The 16,007-nt window shown below is 38.8% G+C and overlaps 1 protein-coding gene across 1 annotated transcript in view; it reads right to left on the bottom strand.

The window, feature by feature from the left end:
- The window catches only part of MALRD1 (MAM and LDL receptor class A domain containing 1), a 435,909-nt gene that overhangs the window by 242,686 nt on the left and 177,216 nt on the right, over nt 1-16,007 (bottom strand). The window contains exons 24-25 of the mRNA XM_054017027.1: nt 8,364-8,611; nt 3,338-3,626 (exon numbers count right to left, since the gene is read on the bottom strand). Coding sequence (XP_053873002.1) covers nt 3,338-3,626; nt 8,364-8,611 — 537 coding nt within the window. The remainder of the gene's footprint in view (nt 1-3,337; nt 3,627-8,363; nt 8,612-16,007) is intronic.

Raw genomic sequence — 16,007 nt, 5'->3', positions numbered from 1 at the left:
AAACCTCAGCAAATGCACTTCTTGGGGTCACAATAGTATAAAGTTTTCCTTTTCAAGTATTGATCTAGTCTGTAATGAAGGCCACAGAGTCTGGGCTGTGATTGAAGTGAGCAGTGAATGGCATGGATTGTAAGGATTTGATGAGGTATTAAGGAGATATTTTGAAACCCTTGCACAGCCTGGGCCAAATTCTGACCTTGATGCACTGTGTTAGATAGAGTTTCCAGACCAGCTTGACCAAGTGCATAAAGTGTGGTAAATGAAATTCTGAAGAAGAAAACCATCCTTTAGCAGCAGCCACATAGCGAGCTTCCGTGTTTCTATAGGCTTTTCCATGATATTGATCAGTGTAGTGCAGGGGTCGGCAACGTTCGGCACACGGCTTGCCAGGGTAAGCACCCTAGTGGGTTGGGCCAGTTTATTTACCTGCTGACGTGGCAGATTTGGCCGATCGCGGCCCCCACTGGCCGTGGTTTGCCGTCCCGGGCCAATGGGGGCGGCGGGAAGCCATGGCCAGCACATCCCTCAGCCTGCACCGCTTCCCGCCGCCCCCATTGGCCCGGGACGGCAAACTGCGGCGAGTGGGGGCCGTGATCGGCCGAACCTGCCGCGTCAGCAGGTAAATAAACTGGCCCGGCCCGCTAGGGTGCTTACCCTGGCAAGCCGCGTGCCGAACGTTGCCGACTCCTGCTGTAGTGTCTCTTCACCTCACACAAATAAATCGATTCCTCCTCACAATACTCTTGTGAGCTGGGAAAATACCTTAATTTTATTGATTGGGAATAGAGACAAGTAAATATTAAAGTTCCTACACAGGAAGTTAAGGTAGAACCAGGAAAAATCTCTCCCCAAAATTCCACTCTATTAACTTTACCACAAAACCCAAACTACCTCTCCCCGGTGCTGAGTCCATGACCTGCCTGCTACCACCAGGCATGGCCATGGGAGCACTGGGAAGTGACACTGGGGGAGGAGGCATCTCCCAAGAGATCCTGGTGTGGGCAGCAGAATCTCATTGAGGTCTCATTGTGACTTAAGATTTCCTCCCCTCATCAGGCAGCCAAGTGGCAGGTAGGTGCCATAGCCTCCTAGGGCTCACCCTCAGCCCCTAACTGACAGGAGTCAGTTTGTCCCACACCCTGGCCCTAATCTCTCATCTTTTTATGTATAGTTGCTTTGTAAAAGTTATTGCAGCCTAGATATCTATGAAAAATGTTAAAAAATAATTTCTGTAAATATGTCTGAGTTGTGTTTGTTTCCCCACCCAATCAAAATTTCAATTAAAAAATTAATTGCAAAATCAAAAATGTTGGAGAATTTTGACCAGTTCTGTCTCAGCCTGGGGAGATAGAAAAGGATAGGATTTCTGTACACATGCCATCTGCAATTTTCAAAATGATTGTGTAGGTAAACTGAACATAACACCCTCATGAAGAAGGACAAAGAGCTTTCTTAATTGTTAATAATGGTCCAATCCAGTTTAACAAAAACAACTACATTTTACATCTTTTGTTCCAATTAATTTGTTGTTGATGTTGCATCAGAGGTCAGATGATTTCAATGAATAGCAAATGTCAACTACCATCTTTCTGTACCTAATGGCAATTACTATCGCATTGCAACCAGCCTCAGTCATTGATAATGCTAGCCACTCTGTCATTGTGTCCACAGAACCCATGACTGTTAGCATGAACTATATCTTATGCCTATATATATTTTGGGAAGGGGACAGTAAGAGGAATACAAATTAGAGATGACTGGAGGATGACTGTTCTGTTTTGCAGCAACATTTGAGGTTTCAAAATTGCTTTCATTCTCCACTGGAACAAAATCAAAACGTTTTGACCATTTTTGCAAAAACTTAAATTGTCAGTTGTTTTTAGCTTGAAACCTGAGCTTTTCAATTCAGGAAGCAAGAGTGTGTTCGTGTATGCCTGTCTGGCTAAAGCACTGGCTGAGATCTGGGAGACCCAGGTTCAAGTCCTTGCTCTCTTGGAGTCAGAGTGATATAGGATGAAAATCTCTGCTCTGACTCAGGCAGAATCCCAGGCCAATGCCATCACCCTCAGGCTACAGAGTGTCTTTTGTCTCACCCCCAATCCCCAATGGAAACTTCATTGAAACCAATGTCTCAGCAAAACAGGATATTTTGCCAACATTTCATTTAATCTAGAGAATTCTCACCAGCTCTAGTATGGATATTATGCTGAAGATAAGAATCACAGGGCCTTTTAGAAAGAAAAACTTTTCCCACCCCAAAGAGAAGAAAGAGGAAAGTGAATCCAAACCATCAACCATTAGAAAAATATCATTCTCAAGGAAAAGTACAACGTTTCTACCACAGCCAAGCCTAGACTGTTTTACACTGTGTTTGTCATAATTTTCAAGTAGTTATGCAATTTGATGGTAACTACTATGCTTATGGAAAGAACAAATGTGAAACAAAAGATCAATAAAATAAAAATTACAGCTTATTGTATCCCAATTCACTGTCTCAACAAGGCTTTCTGAAAACAGATTTAGGAAAATAACAGGCTCCCAATTCAATGGAAACCCATTATAAATGCCTCCCCTTCAAAAGATACAAAATCCTGAGAGTCCTACACTGCCCTCAAGCCATGGCAGAAATCCCAATGAGAGTTGCATATTCATAGATTGCATCTGAGAGCTTAGTTGCCAAAAGCTGTCTAAAAACAGGAAGAGCTTTTCCCTGATTCACTGGCTATGAATCACTCACAATCAAAATTGATGGAAATTAAGGGTTAGCTTCTGACTTAAATTTCAGTTCATGCTGGAAGCTATGTGTTGATTGGTGGCACACTAATTACAGTGGGAGCATATGCTGGAGTAGCAGCTCTGTCACCCTTGCAACAGTTCTTCTGGCAAGTGGGCAGGGAGGGGTTTTTGCCCTTTTCCGCTTGTCTCACATGTACCTTTTGCATCCAGGGAGGTGCTAGCAGGAAGCTGTAACTATACTCTCCATTGGGATTCTGCCCAGTCTTTGCATATGGGCTCTAGGGAAGCAAGCCCCTTGCACTCTTTGTCCTTTCACACTTGATTTTACAAGTGAATAGCCCCACTGACTTAAATGGGACCACTCCTGTGAGTTTGTCCTGCTCAAGATGAGTATGTCATGCAGATTCAAGATCAGTGACTCACTTTTCCAAACAGCTCTTCTACGCAATACTTTGGTCAACATACTAAAGAGCTATTTCAAATTATATTCATTTCTGACCATTAAAAAAAACCAAAAAGAAAAATCAAAGTAAGGCTTGTTCGTTATTCTTTCCAGAATCTGATGCTGTGAAATTGCTAAGTCTATTTAATAGGAATGTACCTGTTGAAGGTAGTGCTGTGGGTTCTGCTGATAAGTCAGGTGATGGCAAACATTCCTTGGTGAATGTGATGTCATCAAGTGCTATGTTGCCCCTGTATCCTTTCCCAACTTGCCCTTCAAAGGTGATCTGAAAGTCCTCATCTGCATCCAGAAGCAACAGTTTTCTCTGCCAGAAGTTTCCCTGGTTTCCAGTTAGGTGGAGTAGGACTTTTTCTTGGTTTGATGCTGTCACCTGATAGATGGTTAATGATCCGATGTTCACTCCATACATATGGTAATAAAATAATATCTGCAACCAAGAGTAATGACATTAAATACCCAGTAGGGAACATTAAGTATACTCTGTCATTATAATTACCCTAAATTTTCACTACAGAAGCATCCTCAGTTCTCAGAAGAGCATCAAAACTGCTGAATCATTCATTATCCAGGGTTTTAATTAAACACAAGGAAAATATCATTAGTAGAACTATTCCTTCAGTAAACTAATGAAAGCTATTTTGGAAACCAACATTTCAGGGCTTATAGAGCTGCTGGTAAACTTCTTCTGAGCATATTTCACATTTAAATTTAAAACTGTGAAAACTGATGACACAGCAGGGGCAAGGAGAATGTATAAACAATGTCCTTTAACATATGGGGAGTATCTTGAATCACTCAAGTGCAACTCTTCTCAGGCTAATTATGGTGTTGTTGATGGACTCTGAAGTGCCTCACCTGCACAGAGTTCTTTCGTACCCTAGTATGATTGCTTCAGAGAGAGTAGGGAAAATAGAAGGACTCATAAGTGAAAAGAGAAAAACAGAATATTGAACATAATGACAGTGCTCAAGTAGGATAACAGTAGATAAAGTACAAGGAAGAACCACAGTGAAGGGAAGCTGTTGTCATTGCCAGTGAAGCATTTATTCTTATACACTGTTCTCTTTCAACCAGATTCTAGTCCATGACAGAACTTTACCTCTCACTCCATTACTACTTAGACTTAGTCATCACAGCTTCTTGTGATGAATTTATCAAAGACTTCTTAAAATAAATTACAACTATGAGTTCTATATTTTCAACTAATTTCCTGGTACTGAAGTAAAACTTGCTGGTCTGTAATTTATGAGATCACCTTGGCACGACAAAATGTAGACTCAGTTCTCACTATCCTTCAGTTCTCTGGTAGAGTAACTGATTTTAATGACAGATTACACAGTGTACCTGCCATAAAGTTGTGTTCCTTTCTATTAGTATCACTTTACACTTTTTGAAGGATACTGTTTTGGCTTGAGTATATCTTGCCTTTTAACCACACTGTGTTTTCCTTGCCTTCTGCCTCCTTTTACATTTAGCAATTTGCATATGTTCTATGGCTGAAATGGTGGGCGCATTGAAGTCAATGGGAGTTTTGCTATTGACTTCAGTGGGGCCAGGATTTCTACCTATGGCTCTAATGACAGGTTTCAGAGTAGCAGCCGTGTTAGTCTGTATCCGCAAAAAGAACAGGAGTACTTGTGGCACCTTAGAGACTAACAAATTTATTAGAGCATAAGCTTTCGTGGACTACAGCCCACTTCTTCGGATGCATATAGAGTGGAACATATATTGAGGATATATATATACACACATACAGAGAGCATGAACAGGTGGGAGTTGTCTTACCAACTCTGAGAGGCCAATTAAGTAAGAGGAAAAAAAACTTTTGAAGTGATAATCAAGATAGCCCAGTACAGACACTGTACTGGGCTATCTTGATTATCACTTCAAAAGTTTTTTTGAAGTATTCCTGTTCTTTTTATGGCTCTAATGTGTATACTTAAGTAGCTTCTGCACTGACTCCAAGGAATTTAGACTCCTGCTCATTCTAAGAAATAAGAAAATGTATCTACTCTGACGCAGTCCTAGGCCTTGAAACAGGTAGTTTTTGTGGAACATAAGATTTCGTATATCAGACGAGTACACTGGTCAGCTGAGATTGGAATCTGCATCTTGCGGTGGCATCAACTGAAAATGGTATCCCCATTCCCACCCTATTATATTTGTAACTAAATATGCAATTCTGTGCATGAGAAAAAACCCTCCTGATCCCTGCAGGCAATCAATGTACTCTGTGAAACACAAGATTATCATCCTTATTTCATTATATTCTTTATTCCATTCCATGTCTCCTTTGCCTCTCAATCACTGATGCTCACCAGCACTTCTGAACATCAAAATACAGTTGGCTACAGTCCACAAAGCCAGCCAGCAGTGTGTGCATGCCAATATGATCCAAACCCGAGTTCTCTTGAAGAACTAGTATAAAAGGAAACTTCAAAACTGCATAGATGTTCAAAAAAGTGCTTGAAAAGTCAAACCTGGCTTTGACTGTTTCAAAATAGGAAAAAGGTCTTCTGCCTAAAGATTAAAGGCAATTCTATATACCTGATAAACACATTTATTCACGAAAAAGTTAATTGTTGCCAGCTGTGACCCTCCTCCATTCTTCTGGCACTTAATATACAATATAAAACAATATTCATACAATGGACCATTTATCATTAGTTAGTCTTTATTTCTTCAAAGCATATTTTATTGTTTACATATAGATGTTAAAAGGAGTGGGACTATGAGTCAGAGAGCATAAGGGGAAAGAGGATTTAGGCAGAAATTTTCAAATATGGGAGAAGATTTTTTTTTTCATATATCTTTTTCAGAAGTCTGTTAGGAAACTGATTTGGAAAACATAAGTTCATGGCCCAGAATTTCCAAGTTAAATGTTTAGTGGTTAATTTATTTTTTCTCTATTGACAAACTGATTTACTCCTGTTATATTTGTATAATAAAATCTGAACATTTTTGTTTAACATTTCCTGAATTTCTTATCTATAAAGGGTTTGCGATTTGACAAGAAGATAAAGAAAGTGAAATCAAGTGATCTGGAAAATATTAAACCAACCAAATCTGTTAAAAGTAAATTTCCCAAATCACTATTACACTTTCTCTTTTTCAGTATGAACTATCTGGGTAAGGGGTTAAAGTTTGAGATGAGGTTCCATTTGAAAAATTCAGTAAATCTATTTAGAAATGTGTTTGGATTAGACTGCCTCAGTTCCAAAGAGCAGCTCTGCACCTGTACACTCAGAGAATCTCAGAATCAGCTCAAATCAAAGGCTCTTTAAAAATCAAATTTAAATTTGTCAGCATCAAGAAGATTTCTGATAGTTACCTTCCTGACAAGTCTAGTTTCTATATGGAATCAAACTAAGATAAAGTAGCTGTATAGGTGTTAATCAGCAAAACAAAATGAATCTCTGCAAAATTCGAATCTGAAAGATGAAACACCCTCTTTTACAGGTCAAAATGAAATAAAATGATAAAATTTGTGCAAGCAGACAGGCATTGGTATTGTCTTTCAATCAAGGGACTGGAACTCAGTTCATGTCTGAGGATGGATTAAGAATTCCAGCCATATAATGAGTAGTGGAGATACTTCCAGGTGATAGGAGGAGGAGTGGTTGTTTTGTGATCAGAACAGCAAAGAACTGCTGAGCAGGCGTACACATAAATGGATACATTGAAAAGGCTGACATCATTTCTACTCGTATGCTGGGTAGATATTTACATGCTAACAATGATTTACTCTTGCATTTATGAATTGAAATTGTATTTCCTGAATGCTCGCTTTTAAACTCAAGATTCACTAGATTCCTTCCCCTAACTTTCAGGGCTGTACACAACTTAGGCTTCTCTTACCTCTGCCCAGATCTCCTTTTATCTTTCACCTTGTCTTTACTTCACCCAAAATGCTAAATTAACTTCACCCCTTAATCTCTGGTCTTTTCTCTTGGCCTTCTTCAACACCACCCTCTATGCCTGGAAACCCCTTCCCGGCTCTGCCTTCAAACTTCCATTCCCTCCTCCTTTGAATGTCTCATAAAAATATTTCTTACAAAGGCCTCAAATCCTTATTCCTCCAGTCGTTTTATGCATGCTCATGTGTGCAAGTTTGGGTTCATGAAGGAAGGCAGGAGTTAACTACAGGAGGAGGAGGAGGAAGGAGAGACAATGGTCAACAAAATTATTTCTGCTAGTGAAAATACACAGAGTTGGCAATATTTATGTTTGAGTCGGGTGTAGGGTTTATTATTTAAATAGGTAAATGGATGTGTTATGCATGCATTACCAATTAGGTTAGCAAGAATACTTTAATAACCCTCTTTTAATAGACTGTTAATCTGTCATGGCAACCCCATTTATCTGCACATTGTAAAACCTTATAAATTGTGGAAAACAATAGTCAATGAGTGGGAAAATACAGTATATAAATAGAGCAAGTAATACTATAAAAACATTTTCCCCCAAAATTCCAGAAATCCCTTTCTAGTGTACTGTGACTGCAGGAGCCACAGACATACCTGTTTTAACCCACTGGGTTAAGAAGAAGATACAAAACAGCAGTTTAGCAAAGAAGGCAGAGGATGCACTGAAACTAGACAGCCTTTCAATCCATTTTTTCCAAATGTTTACCAGGCTCTTTTCAGGACCCATGACAAATGTGCTGTAGCACTTTGATAAATAAAAGTTTACTCTTCCCTAGTTTAATTTCTGATAGATCAGTGAGAAGAATCTTCTCATCATGTATTCTTCCATTTCTAGTTACACTCCCTTGTATCCAGTTGTTAATGTACCTCTATTCAATTTCTCCATTAAAGCACAAAGCAGATATATGCAGGTTTTTCAGTGCTTTTGTTATATAAGATTTTTCTAAGCCACCCACTGAATAGACAATATCTGCTTCTACTACCAATTCCTTCCAAGTCTGCCAGAGTACTTAATTCATCAACAGAAATCATTCTTCTTTAATTTTCTGCACCATGAGAAACAAAATGTTTGTTTGGTAATTGGTTTCAAGGTCAACCCAGGATCAGGATCATAACATTTTTAGAACATGCCAGTTTTCTTTAAGAAACATGTTAGTGATAATCTATCACATTAGTGATTATTACTTTGTAGCATTCCACATCAAACTCATACCTTCCAGTATTATGCCTTGACCTACCTTGCAGTTTTTGCTTCTTCTGCTTAGCTTTGGACTGAAAATCCTGGCCTTCTGCTCTGGCAACTGAGGGAACGAGCTTTTTATGAAGATGTAATGACCAGATGGCCCTTGCAAGGTATGATCAGCAGCTGGTCCAGGGCCAGATTTCAGGATGCTGCCAGTTCTGAGATTCCAATCAAAGTCATCATTCTGATCCTGCTCCCAGGCACAAAGATCAAATTCAAAATCACAGCGCCCCATGGATGTACCTGAGAAAATTATTGTAAAATATACTGTGTAAAAATATAGGTAGATCCAAAGAACCAGCTGATAACCAAATAGACAAACAAGTGATTTATCTACATCCTCACAACAGAAAAAAATCATGAACTTGTTTTATTAATGAGTCTTTTTAATAGACAAGTGGTTGGTTTACTATCATAAAAAGACTGCTGATAATTAGATCATTTTAAAAGGATTTCTGATTACCAAACAGCCTCTGTCCTTTAATTCTAGCTTATTTTCTCTAACCATTTGCTTTCAGTAAAAATTAACACACACATTTTAATGGGCAATATGCAAATCAAGATGCTTATAACTGAACATTATTTTATGCCTGTACATAAAGCTGTCAAAGTCTGATTATATTTATATGTATAAAATGCGTGTTTTATATTTCCTGTACAGTTGTTTCACAAGTTTCAAGTACTAAGATTTACTTTCTAAAGTGCCAAATTGGTCAACATTTGAAGTCAGCTATTCATATAAATTTATGTTGACAGAATTACAATATTCTAAGAGTTTTATCTAGATTTTCTTAAAATTTGCTGATAATTACAAACCTGAGCCAAAGCTCACTAATGTTAATGGGCATCTTTCCATTGATTTCAGTGGGCTTTGGATCAAGCCTCAAATAATTCTTCTTGTTATTGCTGGAAAGAAAAAGTATTTTGAAGCTAAATTGTTCAAATGCCCCAACCTGATTTGTTTGACAAAAGAAGAACTCACAAAAGCCTTCTCTTAAAGTACAATCAGAACCTGGGCCTCTTCAGAGGTCTGATAAAGTTCAACATCTAAAAGGTAGCTGTATTTAAGTGGCATCTGTTTAGAAGTCTCAGGAGAGAGGCCAACGATTCTTCAAGTCCTAGAGATGGGCTAGAACCAAAACAACACAGCCCAACACCCCCAAAATTGATCTACTGGAAATTTAACTGTCTGTAAAAAAGAAGCAAGGAAAATTTAGAAATCATTAATGAAAATTCAAGCAAAATTTGTTTCTTTTCCTGACAATTTTTGTTTGTGAATATAGTGTAGACTTGAACAATAACCAAAAAGTCTGTTGTGCAAAAAGGATTAGCACATAGTCATTCAAAACATAATAATAACTTTGAATTGCGAGTAAGCGGCCAACAAAATTCATAAGGCTACTGCAGCCCCAACTTCTGTCCTGTGTTCATTTCATTATGATTTTTAAGACTCCCATGCTTGCTAAATCCATTTCTCTTTAGTAAAGCACTTATGCACATGCTCAAGCACCTTTCATATAGAAGAATGTTTTTCTGAATCAGGACCTGAAACTATACTGATATTTAATATACCAATTAATGCTGCACATATTATATGTAAAATTCCCTTTAGCAAGTACCTCTGTGTTGAGCTGTGAACCAAGAGGTATAACGGCAAAGTCAACCTGTTGCTTCTGGAGTAATGGAACAGGGACGGTGAATTAGCTAGTTAATCAGTTGGACAACAGTTCAATAATTAAGAAATAAACTATTTTATATTAGGAATGTTAGGCATGTGATCAAAATTATATTGGCCACACATGACCTACATGAAACACCTGTATCAAAAGAGGTAATTAAATAGAGCAAAAGCTAACCTATTTCTAAGCTAATGTCCCTTTCTAGTCTGACAATTTATGAAAAATTCCAATTTCAATCTTACAGCTGGGGAAATGAAAACTTACTTCTGAAGTATATTGTTAGCTGGCAAAATTAACGAGCGAGGTGCTTTGGAGAATTGCAGTTGGCAAACTGATGCCCTATGATGTTTGTTTTGCCAGCATTTCAATGTAAATGAAAGCTTCGGGGCCTTTATTATATTTATTTAATGAAGCAATTTTAAATGGGTCATTCTTCCAGTGAAAACGGGGTAGAAAACTAAAAATTCAGATTTAGAGTTGAAGGTTTAACTGCTTAATGATACCGCCATATTCCTTTTCACAAAACTACTTTACTTATGAGCATTAAGGTCTCTCTTTAGCAGACAAGATGTGCAGCTCTTCTCTTCCCAAAACTGTACCCTTACCCAGGAAACTTATAGCCAAGGTTCCACCTGCTTTCTGGGGCTCTTCACCCATGTTTCATATTGGGAGGGGGTACCAGTCTCCAAGCCCTGATCTCCTCCCCAACCCCTGAACTAAGATGTGGGGAGGCTTCACAGGGGTGAGGGTTTTATCCCCCTCCTGGGCATAGAGCCAGGTGCAATCTGGGCCGTAACAATTCATTTACTAAATTGACATAAGTATTGTTTACTTATGGTGAAATTCATTCCTACAGACACAGTGGGACATCAAGTTACCAGGATTTGGTAGGGAATTCACTGTGGGAGAGGGGTAGAAATGGAATTCATTTCACCCAACTCCAAAGGCAGGTCAGAGGGTGGCCGTGAAGCCCCTCCAGTGGCACTCGTCCAGCCTCTGGGCTTGGAAAAACACTGCTGCCCTACTGAGCCTCTTTCAGAAGGATCTGCATACAGTAAACATGTATCCCGCTTTTAGACCACTTCCAGTAGGCACTTCCACATCAGCTTATTCAGAGCTGGTTCAGAGATCCCCTCTGGTGCACAGTTAGCCTCAGTGTACAGTAAAGATGCCTGCAGTTTCCTAACACTGTTGTAATAATGCTGCAATATATTCTGCCATGATGACACCATTCTGTGGTTACTATACTCCTGTGTAATTACACTAACAAAGCAGTACTAATGATACACTCCAACATGTTACAATACTTGAAGAACAATAGCTGTGACAAATTTAATCAGCTATAGAATGACCAGTGCTTATCATATTAGAGGCCTGATAAAAGCTCTGCGCTGATCATTCTCTCAGCAGCAATCTGCAGGGATAAATCCCAGATATTTGAAAGAGCTGACTGTCCCCAGGGTAACCTTAGTCTGCCTGTTAACACTTGTAGTACCTGATCTGCTTTCCAGCACAAATATCCAAAGTTATAAAGTTAAAAATCCTTCCTCTGTAAAGTGTCGTAAACAAAAACTCCCTTATGACAAGACGCACTTCTGTACAGAAGTAAATCTTTTATCCACAAGATGGATTCACATACTGAACAACATACTAGCAATAATGTCTCAGAAGCACCATCTTTTAGAGCACTTTTACATTAACTGTCTTTGTGGGTATTGCCTTGCAATATTGTTCTGTTAATGTTTTGGGTCGTCATGGATTTTACAGAGATTATGGGCCAGATTCCCCCTGTCTGGAGCAGAAAGTTGTTAAATCACAAATTTCAGAAGCAGCCTGGCTCTCTACATTCAGGGGAGGCAATGGTACCTTGAGTTATGGCCAGGGATCCATAAAAGCCACTTGAAAGCTACTAAACAGATGTGCTGAATCAGCACATCCTTCAGGCTTCTTGCCCCCACTCCCATCCTTGGCCAGCACTACCAATTTCTGGTTTTCTACACTTGAACCCTGCAGACTTTCCTCCTCTATGGATTTCACAGAAGCCAGCACAGACCTAAGACTCCTGGGACAGTCGTTTTCAAACGGTCATTTGTGGCTTAGCAGTTGGTGAAGGGATCCTTCTCTGGTGGCTCCACAGAATGAACAATTGTGACAAACAATCAGTGGGGGGGAAGGGTCCTTTAATGGCTCTCTGTTATGAGGCAGCCTACAGAATGAAAAAAAATGGAAACAGCACTTTTCTGGGGTAAATTAGGATAGACCTTACCATGATATAAAACTGGAAAAAAGCTCACAATTGAAAGGTCAGACCTGGATTATTACATGAAAACAAAACCCTTGTTATTGCCCATGAGAACGGTTGAATAGGATATGCATACCATAAAACTAAGTATTGTAATAGTAATTGGGCCCAAAATCTTTTGTAACCATAAATATTTACAGAAAAAGCAATATCAAAGTGAAAAATCTGGATTTCTTTTCTTTTTACTTAAGTTTGTTTCATATTTATGGGAATTTTCTTCTGCCAAGCCACATCAACAGCCAATCCAAAGCCATCAGTCCCAAGTATTACTGACAGAATGACCACCTAAATCTGGTTTACACAGAAGTTTCACCATGAAACAAGAACTGAGAGATGAGAAATCTTGAGGATAAATTGCAGCGTGCATAAGCATGTACTAATCTGATACTTCTGGTGCCCTGAAAGAATGAATCAAAATGAGTTTTGTGATCTCAGCATATAGCCTAGTGGATACTTTTCTTCAGCAAAAAACCACTAATCTATCATGCTTGGCAGTCTCCATTGTGAGTTGAAACTGGGATTGCACAGGAAATCATGTTAACACTCACAGAGAGAAGTTTGTGGGGAAGACTGTATAGCCTCTGCCTAGCTTATATCCCTTTTGTGTAGGCTCAAACCAAAGCTATAAAGGCCCCACTTTCACTACTATCAAATACAATGCCAATTTTTTTTCCCAAACAAAAACCTATTAGACTGTAAATTTGAGCAGTCAGCAATATTAGGGGCTGATTTATATTTGTCTCTAGAATGGAAATAGAGTCAATTAAATGCATAACTTATTTTGTACTGTTTAAATGAGTACACAGAATTAGAAATGTAGGTACATTTTTTCTGTTCTTTTTTTGGGGGAAATTTGCCTTGAAAAAAACAATCTAATCTTTATTTGTTATCATCATAATCCAAGGTAAGATAAAGATTCAGGACAAAAGCCACAATTTTTATATGCCATTTCAACTCATTTTTCACCATATTCACAAAGGTGAATGCTTTCTTCAATAAATGTTTTTCGATATTGGCTCATCCTGTTTGTGCAGTACTGATTAACCTGTAGCTGGTAAGCTTATGTCTTTGATCTGATAACCAAATTTTAAAATATAAGAAGTGACTATTAAAAGTTATAGAGTCACAGAAATTTACTGAGAGCAGAAGCAAGCTGATGTACTATTTATTGCATGCTGCAGATTAGATTTGACTACACGGTCCTTCAGTTAGTTCAAAGGAAAATTAAACTATGATGCCAACATCTGCTGTTCACTTTAGTGACCAAGATTTTAATGAGTGTGGTGGCTGCTGTTTATGTATTTTTAAAAGCAGTTTTTTAAAGATGATTTCATGAAAAATAACTGAAGTCTCCATATTCTAGCTCCAGTCTCTAAGAATTTCGTCTGTTAACATTCAGTGCTGTGAAGAGAAGAGGATGTGAAAACGATGCTAGGAGGCACTGTTACCAGAGAAAGTCACATTAGGATATGCTACAGAAATAATGTCCTCAGGGGGCAAGGGGAACACACAGGAGACATTTCTGTCCATTGTTCTCTTGTTGGCAAATTATAGTTAGCTGTTCTCTAATTTTCGCACTGGAAAAGTATCAGAAAAGGGAAGGAAACACTAGTATACTATAGCACCTATTAAATGCAAGAAAAAACCACTAAGAAAAAACAAAACACCACACACATTGTTAAGGCAACATAAATGTTTATAGATTCATAGATTCTAGGACTGGAAGGGACCTCGAGAGGTCATCGAGTCCAGTTCCCTGCCCGTATGGCAGGACCAAATACTGTCTAGACCATCCCTGATAGACATTTATCTAACCTCCTCTTAAATATCTCCAGAGATGGAGATTCCACAACCTCCCTAGGCAATTTATTCCAGTGTTTAACCACCCTGACGTTTAGGAACTTTTTCCTAATGTCCAACCTAGACCTCCCTTGCTGCAGTTTATCCCATTGCTTCTCGTTCTATCCTTAGAGGCTAAGGTGAATAAGTTTTCTCCCTTCTCCTTATGACACCCTTTTAGATACCTGAAAACTGCTATCTTGTCCCCTCTGCTATCAGTCTTCTCTTTTCCAAACTAAACAAACCCAATTCTTTTAGCCTTCCTTCATAGATCATGTTCTCAAGACCTTTAATCATTCTTGTTGCTCTTCTCTGGACCCTCTCCAATTTTTCCACATCTTTCTTGAAATGCGGTGCCCAGAACTGGACACAATACTCCAGCTGAGGCCTAACCAGAGCAGAGTGGAAGAATGACTTCTCGTGTCTTGCTCACAACACACCTGTTAATACATCCCAGAATCATGTTTGCTTTTTTTGCAACAGCATCACACTGTTGACTCATATTTAGCTTGTGTTCTACTATAACCCCTAGATCCCTTTCTGCCGTACTCCTTCCTAGACAGTCTCTTCCCATTCTGTATGTGTGAAACTGATTTTTTCTTCCTAAGTGGAGCACTTTGCATTTGTCTTTGTTAAACTTCATCCTGTTTAACTCAGACCATTTCTCCAATTTGTCCAGATCATTTTGAATTATGACCCTGTCCTCCAAAGCAGTTGCAATCCCTCCCAGTTTGGTATCATCTGCAAACTTAATAAGCGTACTTTCTATGCCAATATTTAAGTCGTTAATGAAGATATTGAACGGACCCGGTTCCAAAACAGACCCCTGCGGGTCTGCAAAGTACAATGACAAGGAAATGTAAGGCTAAGTTAAGTTGACCATTTCGCCAAGTCTGTGTTTTATGGTGATACTATGGGTCAGACTCTGAGACTCTTATTGAACATCTTATGGAATAAGGTGTTACTAAACCAAAGGAATGGGATCATTAGCTGGCTCTACATATTTAACAGTTGCATGAAATTAGGCCATATGTCTAATGAACACTGCTATAGAAACTTTAGGGCTGATTCTGGCCCTGCTCTCTCAATTTGGGCCATCCAGTGACTTTATTGAAATTCCTCTTTATTACAGTAAATTAGGAATGTTCCAGCCAAATGTCTAGGATCTGTTTGTTTTGACAGACAATGTGCTTTCCACAAAAGCAAAATTTTCTGCAGGAATATTTCAATTTTGCCAAAATGTTTCAACTTCTCTGTCAGGAAAATCAAAACAAAATACTTAGTTTCAGGTTGGATCAACCAAAATCTAACCATTTAACTTTTTCAAACTGAATTGAAGTGTTTCGTTTTGAATCAGTTCAGCATTAACGTGGGTCTGGAGGCCATGGTGCCTCATGTCCCCACTCTCCTCTATGGAATGGGCTCTCCAGCTGGATCACTTTTCCCATGATGCAACACTGTTTCCTATCTGGCTGAACCACCATAGTGCATCATGGGAAATGCAGTCTCACAGGGGAGCCTGACCCATACAAAGAATGTGGACATGAGGCACCGAACTATAATCACCAGGAGGCACTGCAGCAGTTCAATGTGTAATTAAGCTGTAACGAAATGCTTTCATTTGGTTCAACAAATTAAACTAAACATTTCAATTTGGGAATGGTGAATCATTTAATTTCAATTGAAAATACTGAAATAAAGTGACATTTGCAAACCAAAATATTGTTTGTTCTGAAACAAAAATTGTAGAACTTTCCGTTCTACAAAAAATATTGATATTTTGACTTTTTATCCGAATTCAGAATCAAAACAAATGTGA

This window comes from Malaclemys terrapin, chromosome 2, assembly GCF_027887155.1.
Source record: "Malaclemys terrapin pileata isolate rMalTer1 chromosome 2, rMalTer1.hap1, whole genome shotgun sequence".
Taxonomy (NCBI): Eukaryota; Metazoa; Chordata; order Testudines; family Emydidae; genus Malaclemys; species Malaclemys terrapin.
This window is presented reverse-complemented; position numbering and strand designations above follow the sequence as displayed.